General features: G+C 46.0%; 1 protein-coding gene across 6 annotated transcripts in view; it reads left to right on the top strand.

The window, feature by feature from the left end:
* Positions 1-21,324, top strand: part of LOC111152827 (adenosine deaminase, tRNA specific 1) — a 31,816-nt gene extending 10,492 nt beyond the window's left edge. For 4 of the 6 annotated variants that reach the window (XM_022511491.1, XM_022511490.1, XM_022511489.1 and 1 more), the window contains 5 exons: positions 2,019-2,164; positions 3,930-4,029; positions 10,662-10,748; positions 12,958-13,823; positions 18,395-18,424. In XM_022511491.1, coding sequence (XP_022367199.1) covers positions 2,019-2,164; positions 3,930-4,029; positions 10,662-10,748; positions 12,958-13,090 — 466 coding nt within the window. In that variant the 3' untranslated portion in view covers positions 13,091-13,823; positions 18,395-18,424. Of the gene's footprint in view, positions 1-2,018; positions 2,165-3,929; positions 4,030-10,661; positions 10,749-12,957; positions 13,824-18,394; positions 18,425-20,856 lie in introns of those variants that run through there. The other 2 variants (XM_022511492.1, XM_022511493.1) reach the window with 2 other exon arrangements.
* Positions 21,325-21,696: the final 372 nt, after the last annotated feature.

The following is a 21,696-nucleotide window of genomic DNA, read 5'->3' as shown; positions in this document are numbered from 1 at the left end:
TCATCCTTTCTAATGGAGGCATAATACTCCATTGTATATATGGACTACATCTTCCTTATCCATTTGTCCGTTGAAGGGCATCTGGGCTCTTTCTACAGTTTGGCGATTATGGACATTGCTGCTATGAACATTGGGGTACAGATGGCCCTTCCTTTTACCACATCTGTATTTTGGGGTAAATCAGTAGTGTAGTTGCAAGAGATGGTCATAATTTTTAAAGAGCAAGTTTAAAGATACAATGAGTTCGTGTTGGTCGTAAAGTATATATGCACATAGTAAAAAAAATCATGGGAGGATATGCACCAAGGTATTAGTATGATTATCTCTGAGTTGTGATATTACGGGTGTTTTTTTTTTTCTTCTTTGTGGTTACTCTGTTTTCTCATTGTTCTGCCCCGTACATATATATTGCTACTCTAATTTTCTTTTCTTTTCTTTTTTTTTTTTAAGATTTTTTTTTATTTATTTGACAGACAGATCACAAGTAGGCAGAGAGGCAGGCAGAGAGAGAGAGGAGGAGGAGGCAGGCTCCCTGCTGAGCAGAGAGCCCAATGCGGGACTCGATCCCAGGACCCTGGGATCATGACCTGAGCCGAAGGCAGAGGCTTTAACCACTGAGCCACCCAGGCGCCCCACTACTACTCTAATTTTTAAAAACCATCAACGTCTTTAAAAGATAAAAGACAGGGGCGCCTGGGTGGCTCACTGGGTTAAGCCTCTGCCTTCGGCTCAAGTCATGATCTCAGGGTCCTGGGATCGAGCCCCACAGCAGGCTCTCTGCTCAGCAGGAAGTCTGCTTTCTCCTCTCTCTGCCTGCCTCTCTGCCTACTTGTGATCTCTGTCAAATAAATAAATAAAATCTTTAAAAAAAAAAAGAAAAAAGATAAAAGACAAAGGATGATCACTCAAGTGTGGTCTCCCTAAGGAAGCGTGGCCAAGCCCAGTTAAGGCTGTGGTAAAAGAAGGCAGGGAGAGGCCACCGCTGGGGGGAGGCCTGTGGTGTCAGCTGTACTGCTCCTGAGACCAGGGCCAGGGAACACACCCAGGGAGTGTACCCAGGAAAAATGAAAACATGCATCCACGTAAATACCGACACATGAACGTTCACAGTGGTACAAGTCACACCAGCCGCAAAACGAAGCAGCCCAGATGTGCATCAACTGGTGAACAGATCAACGAAAGGTAATAGATTGTTAGATCATCAGCCCCAAAAAGGAGCAAAGGCTGGCCCAAGCTACCACACGGATGAGCCTTGAAAGCTCCGTGCTGAGTGAGAGGAGCCATGTAGCGGATGATTTCATGGAGCGAAATGTCCAAAATAGGCAAATCCAGAAGTAGGTTGGTGGGTGCTGGAAAAATGCATGGGGAATGACCGCTGATGGGTGCAGGGTTTCTTATCAGGGGTCAAACATGATAAATTCAGATTATGGTGACAGTGGCACAATTCTGTGAATATAGTAAAAAACAAACAAAACCTTAAATTGTACACTGAGAATGGATGAATTCTATGGTATACTATAGCCCAGCATGAGGTTTTCAACAAAAGCACTCTTAAGCACTATGCCCAAGACATTTTCAGTGTTTTCTGTGCTTTCCCTAGTCTGCTCAGTTCCAGAGCAGCGTCATGGTAGCCTCTAGATGGTGTGAAAGACCCAAGAAGGAAAAACGAAGCTTGTCTGTTACAGGAGAGCTTTGGTTTCTGGTGTGTTTGGACGATTCCCTAGGAAGAGATACTGACAAGTTAATCTTGCTCTTTGAGGGTTTGCAGTCTTTCAAAACCAGTACCAGGACTGGAGTTTAGTGTCCCTAAAGTCTCTGAGGGGTGGTGACTCAGCTAATCATTTTCACTTCAGAGAGATAGGAAGGGATCTTTCTCTGACCACATGGCTCGTAAGATCGTGATTCGGTTCTTTCACACCCTCTCACCGAGACTCAGGGGCGGTGAAGTGGTCCACGGGTGTAGACACTGTCTTCCAGAGGACCATGCTGAAACTGAGTGCATTCTCCCTCACATTTAGGTGTCGGAACGTCTCTGCGCTACCCAAAGGCTTTGGAGTTCAAGAAGTGAAAATACAGCAGTCTGGTTTACTGTTTGAACAGGGCCGCAGCGCCGTGCAGGCAAGAAGGGCTGATGGCCCGGGCCGACTTGCTCCTTGTGGCGCAGGTAAAGTATCTGCCCTATTCCACTTGCCCTGGAGTAACTTTTGCACAGACCATGGAGTGGCCCGGAGGGGGGCTGCATCCCCCAGCCCAGGGAGGCAGCTTCTGACCTGAGTCCTCAGTAGCAGAGGCTGGACCACACTGAGTCAGGGACATGCTCTGCAAGACACCAGGCAACTTACTTTTCCTGTCTTAGCCTCAGGCTCTTCATCTTCAGATAAGAACGTCATTTCTTAATTAATTACTTATCAATTATTAATAGAATTAAAGAATTCTATTAATTCTTAATATCAGTTCTTAAAAATTAATCCAATTAATAAAACGGGCAGAAGGGATGAACAGACATTTCTTTAAAGAAGACATCCAGATGGCCAACAGACACATGAGAAGATGCCCAACGTCACTCATCATTGGGGAAATGCAGATCAAAACCCCAGTGAGCTATCACCTGACGCCTGTCAGAATGGCTAAAATCAACACAAGAAACAAGTGTTGGCAAGGACGTGGAGAAAAAGGAACCTCTTTGTACTGTTGGTAGGAATGGTGGGAATGCAAACTGGTGCAGCCACTTTGGAAAACAGTATGGAGGTTCCTCAAAAAATTAAAAATAAAACTACCCTATGATCCAGTAATCACACTAGCGGGTATTTACCCTAAAAGTACAAAAACACTAACTGAGAGGAAACATGCACTCCTGCGTTCACTGCAGCATTATTTACAGTAGCCAAGCTATGGAAGCAGCCCAAGTTTCCATCGACGGACGAATGGATAAAGATACTGCTCAGCCATAGAAGAAAATGAAATCTTGCCATTTGGAGGGACTTGGATGCAGCTAGAGTGTATTATGCTAAGCAAAATAAGTCAGGCAGAGAAAGGCATACCATATGATCTCACTCATATGTACAATTTAGGAAACAAAACAATGAGCAAAGGGGAAAAAGACAAACCAAGAAACAGTCTTTTTTTTTTTTTTTAATATTTTGTGTATTCATATGACAATGCACAAGCAGGGGGAGGTGCAGAGGGAGAGAGAGAAGCAGACTCCCTGCCGAGCAGGGAGCCCAATACGGGACTCGATCCCAGGTCCCAGGGATCATGACCTGAGCCAAAGGCAGACACTTAACTGACTGAGCCACCCAGGTGCCCCAAGAAGGAGAGACTGTTAGCTCTATCGAACAAACTGATGTTACTGGTGTGGGGGGAGGGGGGGCTCGAATGGGGATTACAAGAGTATGCTTATGAAAACAATGTGTCGGGGCACCTGAGTGGCTCAGTGGGTTAAGCCTCTGCCTTCGGCTCAGGTCATGATCCCAGGGTCCTGAGATCGAGCCCCACATCAGGCTCTCTGATCAGCAGGGAGCCTGCTTCCCCCCCTCCCCCTCTGCCTGCCTCTCTGCCTACTTGTGATCTCTCTCTCTCTCTCTCTCTCTGTCAAATAAATAAATAAATAAATCTTAAAAAAAAAAGAAAAGGAAAGGAAAGAAAACAATGTGTCATTTTCTTATCAGGATTGTTACAAGGATTAAATGAGAAATTCCGTTCCATGCGCTGACTGTGTGTCCAGCATGTAATGAGTGCTTAGTGGTTATTGGGTCTTAGAATGAAGATGATGAATGATGAACCTCTTTAAATCACTGTATTCTGGAGGTCGGGCATCAGAGTGGCAGTGTTGACTCTGTTTTGGAGAGAGGGAAGTATTTTTGTGAAAACACTTCTGACATTCACAGGAAACTGAGGAGTTTTAACTCTAGAATCTTGTCTTTGCATAGCCATCAGCTGGAGCGCAGTTCCCGAGCAGCCACTGGATGTCACTGCCAATGGCTTTCCGCAGGGAACAACGAAGAAAGCCATCAGGTGCCTTCAGGCCAGGTAAGCAGGTTGAGGCAGAAGGAGATGGTGGCTGTGCAGGCACCCTTTACCACTAATTCCAGAACATCTTCATTGCCCTACCTCTCTTAGCAGTCATTCCCCGGGCCCTGCTCCGGCCCCTGACATCCATGAATCGACGTGATGTCTCTGTGGATTTGTTCTTTCTGGACATTTTGCTGTGTAAGATACAGGATGCGGCTTATTTTACTTAGCACAAGGTTTTCAAGGCTCGTCCGTGTTGTAACACGTATCAGTCCTTCATTCCTATATACCATTGTGGTATTTCGTGGGGGTCTGCCCGCTGCTTTTTGTTCATCCGTCCTTTTGTCCATGGCCATTTGGGTTATTTTGCTTTTGGGCTATCGGGAATGGTGCTGCTGTGAACATTTATATAATGAGCTCTTAGGCGGGCATATGTTTTCAATTCTCCTGGGTATACCGTGGCATGGAATTGCTGAGTCCTGTGATAACCTTGGGGGTTTTTTGCTTTTCTGCTTTTTGGAGGAACTGCCAAACATTTTCTGTAGCAGCTGCAGCAATTTAAACTCCCACCAGCAATGGATGCGTCTCAGTTACCCGACATCCTTTACGACACTCACTGTGGCCTCTCTTTTTCATTGGAACCACTCTAGCTGGCATGAGAGCTATCTCGTGGTTTTGATGTGCCTTTTCCTAATAACTGTTCGAGCTTCTTTTGATGTTGAGTATTCTTTCGTGTTTTATTTGCCAATTGTGTATCTTCTCTGGAGAAATACCTATTCTGATCCTTTGTCCATTTGTTTGTTTATCTTTTTATTGTTGAGTTGAAACATTTCTTTGTATAATCTGGATGCCAGTCTTTTTTCACATATGTATTTGAACATATTTTCTGCAATTCTGTGGGTTATCTTTTCACTTTCTGAAAGGGTCCTTTAAAGCACGGAAGTTTTAAATTTTGATGAACTCCGTTTTATCTGTTTTTTCCCTATGGTGGTTTGTACTTTTAGTGTCGCAGGTAAGAAACCATTGCCTGATTTCCCAAGGGCCTCCTGGCTCCAGGCCATTGTTTGCATCTCTCAGGAGACCAGCTATTAGCTTCCGACCAGAGTGTGTTTTACCTTCAAACCTCAACTCAACTACCACTGCCTTCTGGCTCACAATTACCGTCCTCTTTTCAAATTTCCATAGTGCTGTTCTGCAGCTTGTCCCAGTATGTTGGCGCTCTCTGTTGACTGGGAGCACCTCATATTCCCATGCTCTCTCTGTCTCCAGTATCCACGTGACTTTGGACAAGGCCAGTTGCTCTCCAGGCCTCCGTGCGTGCATCTCTTGTCAGATGAGGATACTGGAGTAGATGATCTGAGATCTCTGACAGGCTGTAGATGTCTCTCCATTTAGAAGGCAGACTCCGTAAGGGAGGAAGTAGAGCAGGGCAAAAACAGAAACCTTATGGTTCAAGAGACTGATGTTTAATTCCTGGTTCGCTTTCTCCCCAGGGTGTGACCCTGGGCAAATTACTTTACCTCTCTGAGCCTCCGTTTCCCCAACTGTAGAGCAAGGGGAACTAAAAGTATGTTTCACCCACGAATGTGGTGAGAAGTGCTGGCGAAGGTAGTGCAGGCTTAGGGCAGACATCTTGTTAAGATTGATTTCCCCTTTCCTTCTTCAGAGAAGCTTCATATCCTGTGTGGAAGAGTCAGTTTCTTCTAAAGACTCCCAGGTTTTCTCACGGATCATGCCCTCATGCTGGTATCCTGGGACCACCTTCTTTAGAACTGTGGGGAACAGGAACATGGACTGGGATAGTAGAGACATTTAGTATACCAATGCAATACAAGAAGAAAATATTTCATTTAAGTCTTTGTGTTCTTTTCCACACAATGCAATAATAACAGACCCTCATTTTCAAGAGGTTTCATTTTACTCTTCCTGTAAGTGGCAGATCCTCTTCCCATCCCAGAGGATCCTGGAGAGATCATTACATGCCTCACTGGATTATAAAAGAAAAGGATAAGGAATTAAAAAAAAAAAAAAAAACCCCACAGAAAACCTAAGTGCATCTGAGTTTCTTAAAGATAAGGCTAGATTAAGAATACCAATGTTGGGGCGTCTGAGTAGCTCAGTCAGTTAAGCCTCTGCCCTTGGCTCAGGTCCTGATTTCCGGACCCTGGGATCGAGCCCTGCATCGGGCTCCCTGCTCAGTGGGGAGCCTACTTCTCCCTCTTCCTCTCTCCCTCCCCACTCCTCATTCTCTGTCTCAAATAAATAAATAAAATCTTAAAAAAAAAAAGAATACCAACGTAGAGGGTGCCTGGGCAGCTCAGTTGGTTAAGCGTCTGCCTTTGGCTCAGGTCATTGTCCCAGGGTCCTGGGATAGAGCCCTGTGTTGGGCTCCCTGCTCAGCAGGGGGCTGCTTCTCCCTCTCACTCTCCATCTATGTCCCCTCCCAACTAAATAAAATCTTTTTTAAAAAGAATACCAATGTAAATGTGTAATCTTAAAGAAAGTATACTTGTGTGTATATCTTTTCTGGCTCCTTGATGCACCAACCAGCAATGTTTTTCCTGAGGAAAACCTAATACCAAGAGTGTAATCCTTGCTGCTGAAAGGAACCAGGGCTCCCTGGAGAGTGGCAGCTGCCATGATTGCTGTGGAGGGTTGCTGTGCTCCACAGATGACCCGAGTGGGGATTACTGAGTAGGTCTCATTGACGGAGGAGTAACTAGTATGGCCACTCCATTCTGCTGTTGAATAGATCTTCAGAAAGGTCTTATTTCTCTTGAGGGATCTCTGTTTCAGCAGAGGAGAGGTTCCCAGCATCTCCCTTCTGTCTTTATAGGTATATGTACCTTAACGTTACTCACAAGGCCGTTGCCTTGGGTTGGAAACATTGATAAGAGAAAGGGCTATTTGTTCCTCCCAAGGGAAAAATGTTGGAACCATTTACAGACCTGGTCTCCAGAAGCTGTTAAGCTCACTCACCCTGATGGCTTCTTACGGTGAACCTGGAGGCCTTGACATTGCACTACAATGTTGGTGGTAAACGGAATCCATTAGGGCTCCTTCCAGGGAGGTTTAAGTGATGTGTTTCTTTAACACACCTTGATGGGGAACCATCTCCAGCTCCGGATAGGCATGGTTGATTGCTAAGGCTTCTTGTTTTGGTGAATGAAAGGCCTTCGTATGCTTCATTCATGCTCTGTAAAAATAAACCCAGATGTTCTCGCATAGTTGCACATCAGTGGCCCCTGGGCTGTAGCAGAAGTTTCAGGAGCTCACCTGTCAGTGTTTCAGAAGGAAGCAGGAGCGTCAGGCAAGACGCTAGTTTATTTTTGATGTTTCTCCTTTACCTATTCTGGGTGGGTGGGCAGCTCAAGTGTTGAGTCTGTAAGAGAGTCTATAAGACTCTCTAGACTTCTTGAACAGTAAGATGTATGGTCCTGTCCCCTAGAATGATGAAACAGACTCAGAAATACAGAACAGACTGGTGGTTGCCAGAGGGGAGGGGAAGGGTTCGGGATGGGCCAGAATAGAGGAAGGGGATTAAGAAGTACAGACTTCCAGGGGTGCCTCGGGGGCTCGGTTGGTTAAGCCTCTGCCTTCAGCTCAGGTCATGATCCCGGGATCCTGGGATCGAGTCCCACATGAGGCTTCCTGCTCCTTGGGGAGCCTGCTTCTCCCTCTACCCCTCCCCCAATTTGTACTCTCTCTTTCTCTCTCTCTCTCAAATAAATAAATAATATCTTCAAAAAAAAAAAAAAAAGTACAGACTTCCAGTTATAAAATAAATCATGAGGACGAAGAGTACAGCATCGAGGTACAATCAGTAATCCTGTAATAACTTCATGTGGTGAGAGACAGAAACTGTGTTTACTGTGATGAGCGTTCCATAACATAAATAATTGTCAAATCACTGTGTTATACACCTGAAACTAATATAACATTGTAAGTCAACTATACATCAGTTTTTTTAAAAATCGCCATGGGGCACCTGGGTGGCTCAGTTTGCTAAGTGACTCTTGATTTTAGCTCAGGTCGTGCTCTCGGGGTCCTGGAATTGAGCCCTGTGTTGGGTTGTGTGTGCGTGCACGCAGCTGTGTACTTTCTCCACCCCCAACTCAAATAAATAAATCTTTAAAAAAAAAAAAAAATCACCCTCTTGGAGGTCAGCTACTGCAATGCTATTTTAAGTAATTTCTTTTTATTTCATTTTCTGCTCACTGCTGTTGTAATCAGTTTTTTGTTTTTCCCTGTTGCAGCTAATGTTTGTATCCAGCAACCTTGTTAACTTCTTACTCTCCTAATTTATCTGGGAATTCTGTTGCTTTTTTTTTTTTTTTCCCAAAGTAAACGATTTTTTTTTTTTTTTTTTTTTTTTTTGATAGAGATCACAAGTAGGCAGAGAGGCAGGCGGAGAGAGAGGAGGAAGCAGGCTCGCCGCTGAGCAGAGAGCCCGATGCGGGGCTCAGTCCCAGGACCCTGGGATCATGACCTAAGCCGAAAGCAGAGGCTGTAACCCACTGAGCCACCCAGGCGCCCCCAAAGTAAACGATCTTTTGCAAATATTTCCTTTCCAACCCTCCATTCCTTTTATTTATTTATTTTTCCTTGGTTTACTCTCCTGGCTAGAACTGACAGTCTGCCAGTCATTGGTAAATAATGACTTTGGTTTTTGTGCTTTAATCCTTACTCCTTTTATTTCTTGTCTTACTGGCCAGAACCTTCTGGGTAACATGGGATAAAAGCAGCGCCCTTGTCTTATTCCTGATTTTAAGGACGTGAATTTGCTGCAGGTTTTTATAGACATCCCTTACAGCCATAAATACTGTCTTTTTCCTAATCCTCGTTTGCTAAATGGTTTTAAATCATTCTGTGGATGTTGAATTCTAACAGATGCTTCACTGCATGTTTTTTTCTCACAAAAAATTTTTCAAAGATGTTATTTATTTATTTGAGAGAGAGAGAGAGCATGAGAAGGGGCAGGAGCAGAGGGAGAGGGACAACAGATTGCCCTGAGCATGGCGCCCGATGCAGGGCTCGATCTCACAACCCTGAGACCATGACCTGAGCCAAAATCAGGAGCCAGCCCTTAACCAACTGAGCCACCCAGAGCTCCACCCTGCCCCCCGCTTTTTTTTTTTTTTTTTTTTAAGATTTCACTTATTTGGGGCGCCTGGGTGGCTCAGTGGGTTGAGCCGCTGCCTTCGGCTCAGATCATGGTCTCAGGGTCCTGGGATAGAGCCCCGCATCGGGCTCTCTGCTCGGCAGGGAGCCTGCTTCCTCCTCTCTCTCTCTGCCTGCCTCTCTGACTGCTTGTGATCTCTCTCTGTCAAATAAAAAAAAAAAAAAAAAAAAGATTTCACTTATTTATTTATGGGGTGGGGGAGTTTCTCACGATTATATTACATTTCTCCTTTAATCTGTTAACAAAATAAGTTTCATTAGTTTTTTGGCTTTGGCTTTTTGTTTTGTTTGTTTTTGTTTTTTTTAAATGTTAGAGGAACCTTATGTTCCCAAGCGCCAGCTGCCACACCAGCTCAGTGAGGGGCCAGGGAGAGCAGCGTGTGAGGGCTCAGGGCCCCCTGCTAAGTAGCCTAGGTGCCAGCCAGGTAAGGGAACTTCTTGACAGATGGTACACTTCCCTATTTCACATATCGCGGTTTGGCCACGGCGTCCAAGCTAATGGTACAGTCTGTGAGAACAGCGAAGGCTCTGGTGTGTAAGGATGAGACCGCCCATTGTTGGCCGACATGCTTCCCTACTCTCAGTCAGCTCGGGAGCTGTGTAAGGGAGGGAAAGGAGGCACATATAGGCCAGATCCTGGCAGCATGGATGGCCAAAAGCAAGAAGGCCCTGGTGGGCCAGTGGCCAGGTGGCCTGGCCACACTCACTTTGCCCGATGTTCCAAACTGGGGCCTGCATGAGGCTTTGTGGTGGAAGCCAAGGGTTGGCCTCAAAGGCGCACAGTGCCCAGAGGAGAGTCAGGAGGCTCTGTGTCCAGAGCTCATCCAAGTGGACTTTGTGACCGCAGCTCCCACAGGGAACAGCCCTCGAGGCTGAAACCACTGCAGTGCCTTGAGCAGTATTACCCACCGGCTCAGCTCCCTTGAGGAGAGGTAGCCCGGTGTGGCTGTGGGTGTCCTGGAGAGAGTTTAGTAATGCCATCTCCGCCTTTACCTCACGTGAGCATATCATCTTGATGATTTTGCTGCTGCTGACACTTCTTTTGTTTTGTTTTATTTATTTGACAGAGAGCACAAGTAGGCAGAGAGAGAGAGAGAGAGAAAGGAAGGAAGCAGGCTCCCCACTGAGCAGAGAGCCCGACACGGGGCTCAATCCCAGGGTCCTGGGATTGAGCCCCACATTGGGCTCTCTGCTCAACAGGGAGCCTGCTTCCTCCTCTCTGCCTACTTGTGATCTCTGTCTGTCAAATAAATAAATAAATGAAATCTTAAAAAAAAAAAAAAAAGATGAGATTGCTTTTTCTCCCTCACCCCAATCAGGTCTAGATGTCCTTCATGTGAAGAGCAGGTGGAAGTGGGGCCCTGGTGCACTCAAACATAAGAAAGTTCCATGTGAAGCCCAGCATCTCGGGGGGGCTGGTACGCGCTCAGCACTTCTAATAAACCTCTTTGTCCTCTGCTTCCAAACAGATCCCGGATTAGCAAAGTGGAACTCTTTAGATCATTCCAAAAACTGCTAAGCAGTATTTCGGAGGACAAGTGGCCAGACTCCCTCAGGTGACGCTGTTGACCCATGTTTTTTCATATTTAGGAAGATTTGTGGGTTAATTCTGCCTTACGAATGGCAGGAAGCCTTGGTGGGAGTCCGTGGGCACTTAATTACCGCTCGTGCGCTCCTCTCTCTCTGGGGCTCTGATCGCCAACGCACATCTGAGGTGTGCAGGATGGTTGGCTTAGTGGTGCCGTTACAGAGGATATTGGGGAGGGGAGGAGGAATCGGGGTTTGGCCCGTTCCAGGCTCTCCTTTCACCCTCCTCCACATGGAGAGCAAGGCTGACATATGAGGGTTTGGGGAGAGTAGAGTGTGTTAGGAGCGTCACTCTCTTCTCTTCTGCTCACACCGGTGGTTGTGAGCTGCAGCTCCATGAATGAAATTGCCACCAAGCAGGAATGTAGAGAACTCTCAGTCTGCTGCTGGCATAGCTGGGTGGGACAGTTCAGACACTAACTACTGGAGGTCGGTGCCCCTCACTTCATACGTCAGCCACAAGCCGCTCAGGCTTCTGACCACTACCTGCAGACTCACTAGAACAACTCATGAATTCAGGAAAGCACTGTACTGAACAATTCCTTTGTATTGTGAACCAGCTAAAAGAAGGGTCACCCCCCAGCACATCACTTGTATCACCAGCCAGAAGGGGGACCCAAGTTTCAGTGTCCAGAGTTTTCGCTGGTTTCATTAAGTCAGACTGACCGAATCGTTGGCCACGTGATGTGACTGAACTCATTCGCAATCTCCCCCTCCGGTCAGGAGATCAGACCGATAGGATGACCCACTGTACTCTGTGGTTAGTCTTTCTGGATGGCAGCCGCACCCTGATCGGTTAGGGCCCACCAGGAGTCACCTCGCTTAGTGTCAACTCAGGTAATCACAGGGGTCCACCATGAAAAACAAAGACGTTCCTGCCCCCAGGAAAATTGAGAAGGTTTGGAGGTTCCGTCTCAGCAACTGACAGCAAGACCTGCCAAATTCTTTATCATTCTGTGTACAGTGGGGAAGCTGAGGCGTTGCTAGAAACTTCTCCCCGAGCAGGCTAGCCCCTTGCTGTCACCACTGTGCACACTATAGTCGGTAATGCTACCCTGCAGTCCATTTGCTCGGTTTTTTATTTTTATTTTTATTTTTTTTAAGATTTTATTTAATTATTTGTCAGAGAGAGAGAGGGAGAGAGAGCAAGCACAGGCAGACAGAATGGCAGGCAGAGGCAGAGGGAGAAGCAGGCTCCCTGACGAGCAAGGAGCCCGATGTGGGACTCGATCCCAGGACGCTGGGATCATGACCTGAGCCGAAGGCAGCTGCTTAACCAACTGAGCCACCCAGGCGTCCCTGCTCGGTTTTTTATCTAGAAAAATGAATCAAACTGACCAGGGGGCGGGTTCCAGACATTTTGTGTGTCAGTGAAAACAACTCTGAACTAAGATCAGGAGAAACTTGATTCCAGAGGATCACTGCGGTAAGAGAGGGGCCGTTAGAGCAGCAGCAGGACTGATGCCAAAGTGAGGGCGCTGAGGTCGTTTGGTTTGTAAGCCTCCAGGGCAGGTGGGAAAGAGCCTTCCTTTGTGGGGAGCCGTGAGCAAGGCTAGGAAGAAGCGGGAAGGGGGCATGGGAGACTCGGTCAGGGTGAGGGGACAGGTGGACAGGATCAGTCGATTCTCGGTGGGGTGGGGGGGCGCTGGGGGGATAGTTTGTTAAGAAGGGCTCACTACACATTCTGATGCTGGCTCAGGCTGAGGGTGGATCAGAGTTCAGGGCCTGGGAGAAGGACAGAAGCATAACTAATGTTGGTCACAGAAGCAAGAATTTTGTCCAGTTGGGTGTAATGTACAAACAGTTCAGCTAGTCACTGAGACAGAATGGGAGTTTGGAGCATCTGTCGTAGGTAGGCCTAGGGGGCGTCCGTGAGTCTTACAGGGAAGGGGACTTCTTTGCAGTAAGCCATTTCCCGGAACACTTTAAGCCAAAAAGTAGTTATTTGTCTGATTCCACCAGGACCAAACAAGACTAGCATTATTGATTATCACCTGTTTGAATCCATGTTGCTTTCTAGTGAGTTTCTTACAATAGAGAGAGTTGCTGTAGGAAAGCATACAAAATCCTCCCGTTCCTAGGTCTCTGGTTAGAAATCTGTTCGGCCGCTGGCTCAGTTGGCCGCCCTGCTGAGCTGATCATGGAGAACCCGTGTGCTTGCTGGTGTGTGTGCATTAGGCTGCGGAAGCTGGAGACATACCACGAGTACAAGGAGGCCGCGTCTGCTTACCAGGAAGCCTGGAGTGCGCTCCGAAAGCAGGCCTTTGGATCCTGGATCCGAAACCCACCAGATTATCACCAGTTCAAATAAGAAGGGCAAACTGCATCAAGCATGTTGGTGGCAGAGTTTTCCGGCTCTTCACACTGGACCGCTGCTTTCTTTTGTGCTGGACAAAACGGAGCTTTTCTTGTGGCCGAGTCAGGCAAAAAAAAAGATCTGCCATCTACCAGAGTGACCTATCACTTCAGACAGAACTCTGGAACACGGAACAGGCTATCCTTGATTGAAGTCGCTCTCTCTGCTGAAATGGCATCTAGCTGATGACCTTCGCATCTGTGCTGACTCGTGTGTTATTGCTTCTCTAAAATAATGGAATAACGTGGAAAGGGATGCTTTAAAAGGACTCTGTGGTTGCTGTGTTTTGTGTGTTCTTGCTTTGACAAGTGTTTATGGGGTGGAGATGATGTTCAGGTCTGCACGTTTTAGCGCTTCCTTTGGTGTTGTGGACGGATTTTCTCTACCCAGCCTTTCTTCCTGGGAGAACTACCCTTTCCTGTTCTACCCACGGCACTTGGTTGAAGCAGACCTTTCTCCCTGGCTGTGAGAGTGGGAGCCAGCCCGACAATCCCGGAACTGCTGCGAGAGCTAGCAGGAAAGAGTCTCTCTCTTGTACCAGGAGCTATAAAGGCCACAGAGTCGTGGGACCACCTGTGGCTGCTTTTGCCACCACACAGCAACGGGCAGCTTGAGAATGAAGGCAGTCAAGAAGGAAATCTGTTCCCGTGACCTTGTCTGGATGCCCCTGCTCACCCAGGACTCCCAAGTACGTGACTTAAATTTGTATTATTTTGGTTCAGCCTGGTTGAGTAGGTTTTCTGTAGCTTGCAACTGAAAGAGTTCTGTCTAAAAGGCCAAAAGTCTGGGGTGCCTGGGTGGCTCAGTGCATTAAAGCCTCTCTGCCTTCAGCTCAGGTCATGATCCCAGGGTCCTGGGATCGAGCCCTACATCGGGCTCTCAGCTTAGTGGGGAGCCTGCTTCCCCCTCTCTCTCTGCTGCCTCTCTGCCTGATCTCCGTCTGTCAAAAAAATAAAATAAAATCTTTAAAAAAAAATAAAAAAATAGGGCGCCTGGGTGGCTCAGTGGGTTAAGCCGCTGCCTTCGGCTCGGGTCATGATCTCAGGGTCCTGGGATCGAGTCCCGCATCGGGCTCTCTGCTCAGCAGGGAGCCTGCTTCCCTCTCTCTCTCTCTCTCTCTCTCTCTGCCTGCCTCTCTGTCTACTTGTGATCTCTCTCTGTCAAATAAATAAATAAAATCTTTAAAAAAAAAAAAAAAAATTAAAAAAATAAAAAAATAAAAATAAAAAAATAAAAGGCCAAAAGTCTGTATAGCAGATCGGCAGCAGACCTAGCAACCAACATGTAATATTTAACTCTCGGCCTCTCCATACCTTCAGTCACTGACGGCAAGGGAAGTTCTCCCTGTTGGGATTATTCAAGATCCTTCTCAAAGTTCTTCAGCCTTTTTTTTTTTAAGATTCTATTTTTTTAACTTTTTATATAAATTCATTTTAGTTAACATATCCTGTATTACTGCTTTCAGAGGGAGAATTTAGTGATTTCTCAGTTGCCTAGAACACCCAGCGCTCACTACCTCTGGTGCCTCCTTAATGCCCATCCCCCAGTTACCACAATCCCCCAACCACCTCCTTAAGATTTTATTTTTAAGTAATCTCTGCACCCAACATGGGGCTCAGACTCACAACCCCAAGATCAAGAGTCATGCGTTCCATTGACTGAGGCAGCCAGGTGCCCACCATTTTTGTATAGCTTTGAATTTTTTTTTTAAGATTTTATTTATTTATTTGACAGAGATCACAGGTAGGCAGAGAGGCAGGCAGAGAGAGAGAGGGAGAAGCAGGCTCCCTGCTCAGCAGAGAGCCCAATGTGGGTCTCGATCCCAGAACCCTGGGATCATGACCTAAGCTGAAGGCAGAAGCTTAACCCACTGAGCCACCCAGGCGCCCCTGAATGTTTTTTTAATAACAGCTTTATTGGAATATAATTTACATTCCATACAATTTACCCATTTAAATTATACAATTTAGTGGCTTTTAGTTTATCCACAAAGTTGCACAGCCATCACCACAATCAATTTTAGAACATTTTTGTTCTAAATTTGGGGGAAGGGACACTTATCAACCCAGTAGGGTGCCCATTTGCAGCCACTGCCCATTTTCCCTCAGCCCCACCCCCACCCAGCCCTAGGGCAACCAGCATCTACTTTCTGTCTCTAGAGATTTGCCTATTCTGAACATTTCATATAAATGGAATCACAGAATACATGGTCTTTTGTGATTGGCTTCTCTCACTGAACATAATGTGTTCAAGATTCGTGATGCGATAGCAAGAATCTGCACAGACCAGTACTGTGTTCCTTTCTGTGGAATAAAAGTAACATTCAGGGCGCCTGGGTGGCTCAGTGGGTTAAGCCGCTGCCTTCAGCTCAGGTCATGATCTCAGGGTCCTGGGATCGAGTCCTGCATCGGGCTCTCTGCTCAGCAGGAGGCCTGCTTCCCCTCCCCGCTCTCTCTCTCTCTGCCTGCCTTTCCATCTACTGTGATCTCTCTCTGTCAAATAAATAAATAAAATCTTAAAAAAAAAATGTAACATTCAGTTGTATGGATGTATCACATCTTATTTATCCAGTCATCAGTTGATGGGCACTAGGGTTGTTGGCACTTTGGAGCTATTATGAATAGTGCTGCTGTGAACATTCTTGTACTAGTTTGTATGTGAACATATGTTCTTAAATTTTTTTTAATGATGGAAGTAAAACATTTTTGTCCTAACAAATTATCCTTGAATTTTTTTCCATAAGAAATCTTTTTTTTTTTTAGTTATTTCTTAAAGATTTTATTTATTTGAGAGAGTGAGTGAGCAGAGAGAGGGGGAGAGAGAATCTGAAGTCAACTCTGCACTGAGCACAGAGCCCAATGTGGGGCTCGATCCTGTAGCCACGAGATCATGACCTGAGCTGAAACCAAGAGTCAGATGCTTAACTGACTGAGCCACCCAGGTGCCCCAAGAAATCTTTTTAGATAGCAGGCAGAAACATCACATCCTGAAGACCAGGCTCTCCCATATGCTGCTTTAATCGGGGAGATTCTTTACCTGACCCCAAATCCCATGTTTATGACAGCAGTTATGGTAACAACTAGCAGGAGCTCTTATCCACAGAAGATTATGCCTCTCTCTCTCTTATGAGATGGTCTTTAAAGGTTAAAGATTTGTATGAGAATATAAGGAAGTGGTATCTTTTTATTCCAAGGTTTTGTGGTAGATTTGTCAAATCAGTACCAAGAAAACCCCTAAATACAAAAACCACCCCTACATTTAGACTTTAGAGCAGAAGCTGGGAAAACCCTGAAGGCTTCAGACAAAAGGCAGCTTCACCTTGGGCTCCGCCTGTTTTCTCAAGACCTGAAAGGGGTGCTCGGACTTCCAACTTCCTACCTTTCACTTTAACCTCTTAAAACCCTTTCCTTCTCACCTATGCCTTAAAATCACCTCTCTGAAATATTGGGAGGTTCTTAAATTTCATACATTTAATTAGATCATGTGTTTTTAACTCGTGTTTCTTAATCCATATTTGATAACTGCTTCTATTTTTTATTTTTATTTTTTATTTAAATTCAATTAACATATAGTACATTATTATTTTCAGAATTGGAGTTGAGTGATTCATCAATCTTTTTTTTTTTAAGATTTTATTTATGGGGCACCTGGGTGGCTCAGTGGGTTAAAGCCTCTGCCTTTGACTTGGATGGTCCCGGGGTCCTGGGATCAAGCCCCTATCGGGCTCTCTGCTCAGCAGGGAGCCTGCTTCCCCTCCTCTCCCTGCCTGCCTCTCTGCCTATTTGTGATCTCTGTCTGTCAAATAAATAAATACAATCTTTAAAAAAAAAAAAGATTGTATTTACTTAGGAGACAGCAAGAGCAGGATGAGTGGCAGAGAGAGAAGCAGGCTCCCCACTGAGCAGGGAGCCCAATATGGGGCTTAATCCCGAGCTTCCAGGATTATGATCTGAGCTGAAGGCAGACACCCAACCTACTGAGCCACCTAGCACCCCTCATCAGTCTTATAAATACCCAGTGCTCATTATATCATATACCCTCCTTAATGCCCATCACCCAGTTACCCCAGCCCCTACCCCCTCCCCTCCTGCAACCTTCAGTTTGTTTCCTATGATTAATAGTCTTTTATGGTTTGTCTCCTTCTCTGATTTCATCTTTTTTTACTTTTCCATCCCTTCCCCCATGATTCTCTGTTTTGTTTCTTAAATTCTACATATGAGTGAGATCATATGGTGATTGTCTTTCTCTGATTGACTTATTTCACTCAGCATAATACCCTCTAGTTTCATCTACATCATTGTAAATGGTTGGATTTGATTTTTTTGGTGGCTGAGTAGTATTTCATTGTATATATACACCACATCTTCTTTGTCTGTTCATCTGCCAGTGGACATCTGGGCTCTTTCCATAGTTTGCCTATTGTGGACATTGCTGCTATAAATACTGGGGTGCAGGTGCCCCTTCAGATCACTACATTTGTATCTTTGGGGTAAATACCCAGTAGTGTGATTGCTGGGTCATTGGGTCATAGGTCATTCAACTTTTTGAGGAACCTTCATACTGTTTTCCAGAGCGGCTGCACCAGCGTGCGTTCCCACCAACAGTGTAGGAGGGTTCCCCTTTCTCCGCATCCTCGCCAACACCTGTTCATTTCCTGACTGGTTAATTTTAGCCATTCCAACTGGTGTGAGGTGGTATCTCATTGAGGTTTTGATTTGTATTTCCCTGATGCCAAGTGATGTGGAGCACTTTTTCATGTGTCTGTTGGCCATCTGAACGTCTTCTTTGCAGAAATGTCTGTTCATGTCTTCTGCCCATTTCTTTTTTTTTTTTTTTAAGATTTTATTTATTTATTTGACAGACAGAGATCACAAGTAGGCAGAGAGGCAGGCAGAGAGAGAGAGAGAGGAGGAGGAGGAGGAAGCAGGCTCCCTGTTAAGCAGAGAGCCCAATGCAGAGCTCGATCCCAGGACCCTGGGATCATGACCTGAGCCGAAGGCAGAGGCTTTAAACCACTGAGCCACCCAGGCGCCCCCTCTGCCCATTTCTTGATTGGATTATTTGTTCTTTGGGTGTTGAGCTTCATAAGTTCTAGATTTTGGGTACTAGCCGTTTATCTGATAAGACATTTGGAAATAACTTCTCCCATCCTGTTGATTGTTGTTTGGTTTTGTCGACTGTTTCCTTTGCTGTGCAAAAGCTTTTTGTCTTGATGAAGTACCAATAGTTCTTTTTTGCCTTTGTTTCCCTTGCCTTTAGAGATGTGCCTAGCAAGAAGTTGCTGCGGCTGAGGTCACAGAGGTTGCTGCCTGTGTTCTTCTCTAGGATTTTTATGGATGCTTCTAATTTTTAAATGAATTTTTTTCTAACCTTTTAAAACATGTTGAGAAAATTTTAAATGGACACAAAAATAGAATAGTGCACCCCCCCAACCCCCATGCACTCGCTCACACGCACGCGCTCTCTCTCTCTTTCTTTCTCTTTCTCCCTCTCTCAAATAAATGAATAAAATCTTCAAAGAAGAAAGAAAACTTCTTAAGCGATTCTGCATACATCTGTTGCACAATGTGAAGAGGAACATCTGGTTGCCCCGTGTTCGGTGACCGAGCAGTGGGTTCAATGGTGTCAGCCTTATCTCTCCCACCGTGAAGTTCCCTATCATCCTTTCACCTAATGGTTTTGGCAGCCGGGTCAGGGATCCCCAAGACCACCCTCAGGTTTGACGAGCCACTGGACAGACTCACAGAACACACCAAAGCTGTCAAAGTTACCATTTATGTCAGTGAACGGGCACAGATTAAAATCGGCAAAGAGAAAAGGCAGCCCGGCTCAGTCCAGCAGAAAACAGGTGCAAGATTCCAGTCGTCCTCCCTGTGTTAACCATGTGCGTCTGATGCTTTGACATCTGGGGCCTCACTTACCCTGAAGAGACTGCCTCTAGGAGTCTAGCCAACTCCCAGCGAGAGTAAAAGATTCCGGCCGTGCACTGCAAAGCTCATGCACTGGGGCGCTCACACTGCAAAGCCCGTGCACTGGGGCGCTCACACTGGCCGCCTGTGCTCCTCACCTGCTCCTCACCCCGGCTCCAGGTCCCGGAAAACCAGGGACAGCCCTTGTGCCTCAGGCGCCACTGAAATGAGTCAAACTAGCCAATCCCCAGTCTGCTTAGCTGCCTCATCCCTCCCTTCGCCCTTATCATAACACCTCCTGCTCACATGTCCTCGCTCCCTCTGCCTCCTGACCAACCCTGGTACTTCTCCATCAGATGGAAGGGCGGCTGTGGCCCAGCGTGTCCTCTCCTCCTACATTTGCAAACTCTCCCAGCGGACTTGCACACAGGGCACTTAATTCTCCCAGCAATGATGCGTGACCGCACAGCCAAAGTTTTGCTTCAAGTGCCGCTGCCATGGGGCTTGCGTGGGGCCACACCCCATCACAAAGAATGATCTGGCCCAAGATGTCAGTAGTGCTGAAGGTGAGAAACCCTCATCTAGGGATTGTGTTTTAAAGTCACTTGAGGGGCGCCTGGTGGCTCAGTCAGTTAATCATCTGCCTTCAGCTCAGGCTGTGATCTTGGGGTCCTAGGATGGAGCTTCTGCTGGGTGGGAGTCTGCTTCTCCCTCTGCCTCTGCCCCTCCCCCACTCATGCTGTCTGTCTGTCTCTCTCTCTCTGTCTCAAATAAATAAAATCTTTAAAAATAAAGTCACTTGAAATTGCTCCTCATCCAAATCTATACACAGTTAACTTTGTTTCATTTGGCTTTTCTATTTTGGGGGAAGGGGGGAGTGGCTTTTCAAAAAATTATGTAAAATATTTATATGATTCCAGAGTTAAAACCAGTAAAAAAAATCAGGGGTAAAAGCAAGGTACATTCAGAGACATCGCCCATCCTCTCCCTCTCGTTTGTCCCTTGGTCCAGCACTGACCAGCAATTTTTATTAGTAATTGGTGGTCATTTCCTTCTTGCTTTTTGAAATGCTCTGTTACGAGCCTCCATACAGTATTTTGTATTTTCGCCAGGGTATCTTTGGATACATTTTTAGAAGTAGGATTTGCTGGGTGAATTGGTAAATGAACATATAGTTTTTCTTTATTGAAATCCATCTTCAAGGTTCTGTTTCTAAATACAGTGAGTGCAAAGAAAAAAGAAAAGCAAAATACAGGAGAGCGTTAGTAAATTCCATTTCTATAAAAAAGAAGAGTGAGAAATTTATATCTGTGTTTTACTTGTATATGCCAGACTATCTCTGACTCAGTACAAGAAGCCACTAACCACTAAACGCGGGGCCCATGGGAGGGTAAGGGAATGCCTGGGGCCCAGGAGGGAGAGGGAGACTTCTCACCGAAGACCCCTTGTATTTTGTTATTTTTTAATTTTGAACAATGTTAATATCGTGCCTGTTTTAGAAATTTACAAAATGGGAAAAAAAAAAAGTCTCAAAAACCCCAGGAAATACTCAGAAGTGACATTGTGTAGGGAAGAGAGACTCTCCAGACTATTTTTGGCACCTCTGCTTGTAATTCCACAGACTCATCTAACAAACCGTCTTATGGAGTTTGGCTCCAGAGGGGCCTGTATGCCTCCAGCATTGCGGCTTTGTTCTGGGTTCACAAGTGGATTCTAATGTTATGTCTATGTGTGCCTCATTTTTATTCTTTTTCTTTAGAATTTTTAACATGTGGCTTGATTGAAATAATTGTGTGCATATATTCCATGCAGTCATTTCTGCCTGAAAGCACGGGCCTAACTGCCTCATTTTATGGAGTTTGCCAGTGCCAAGCCTTAGCTCACCGTCTGGGGAAACGAAGCTGCTACGGAGAAAATGACCCTCCGTGGCTGCCGCGCTCGGCTTGGAAGGGAATCAGGCCCCATCGGACTGGGTCGTGTCTGTGGCTGGTGGAGAGCTGCCTACACCTGGGCCTTCGCTCCGTTTGTTGGCCTGGAAGCAGTGTTCTGAGCAAGCCTTCACCCAATTTTTCCAGTTTCTAAAAGCCAGTTTCCTTGCAGGCTAATTAAGTGGCTGAGGACAGCATTAGATTTTCAACTAGCCCTGTCCTCTTGGGATGCTGTGTGGAGAGGCCAGATGAGCTGGGAAGAGGAGGCCCCGCACAGCAGGAAGGTGACCAGGACTAGGAAGTGGCTTCTCCGTTGAAAGATGGCGGACATGTGCTCGCTCGCACAGTTCTTCCACAGTTCTTCCCACAGATACAAAGCCAGCTATCCTGAAGGGGAGGTGGGACACGGAAAGAGTCAAGAAACCAGATGCGTTGAAGAAAACTGGACTTTCCAGAAAGAAGCGTTCTTTTTGTACCACATGCTGAAGAATCATAGTTGGCCTTCATCCCTCCTAAAACATGAATCCCTTTAAACCTAAATGTGTCTGTACTGCGGTTAAGACGGACTTCCTGGAAGGCTGTCCAGATGGATCCAAAACAAATCTTAAGTAGTACTTGTGGGGAGGAAAGGGGAGGAAAATCTGCAGAGACAGACTCCTCGGCTGCCGGCAAGGTTGCATGCGTTCAGTTTTTAGTTCTTAAAACCCCAAAACTAACCAACGGG

Source organism: Enhydra lutris, unplaced genomic scaffold, assembly GCF_002288905.1.
Source record: "Enhydra lutris kenyoni isolate GAN:26980312 unplaced genomic scaffold, ASM228890v2 scaffoldscaffold30, whole genome shotgun sequence".
NCBI classification, from domain to species: domain Eukaryota; kingdom Metazoa; phylum Chordata; class Mammalia; order Carnivora; family Mustelidae; genus Enhydra; species Enhydra lutris.
The sequence above is the reverse complement of the archived record's forward strand: the minus strand, read 5'-3'. Positions and strand labels throughout refer to the sequence as shown.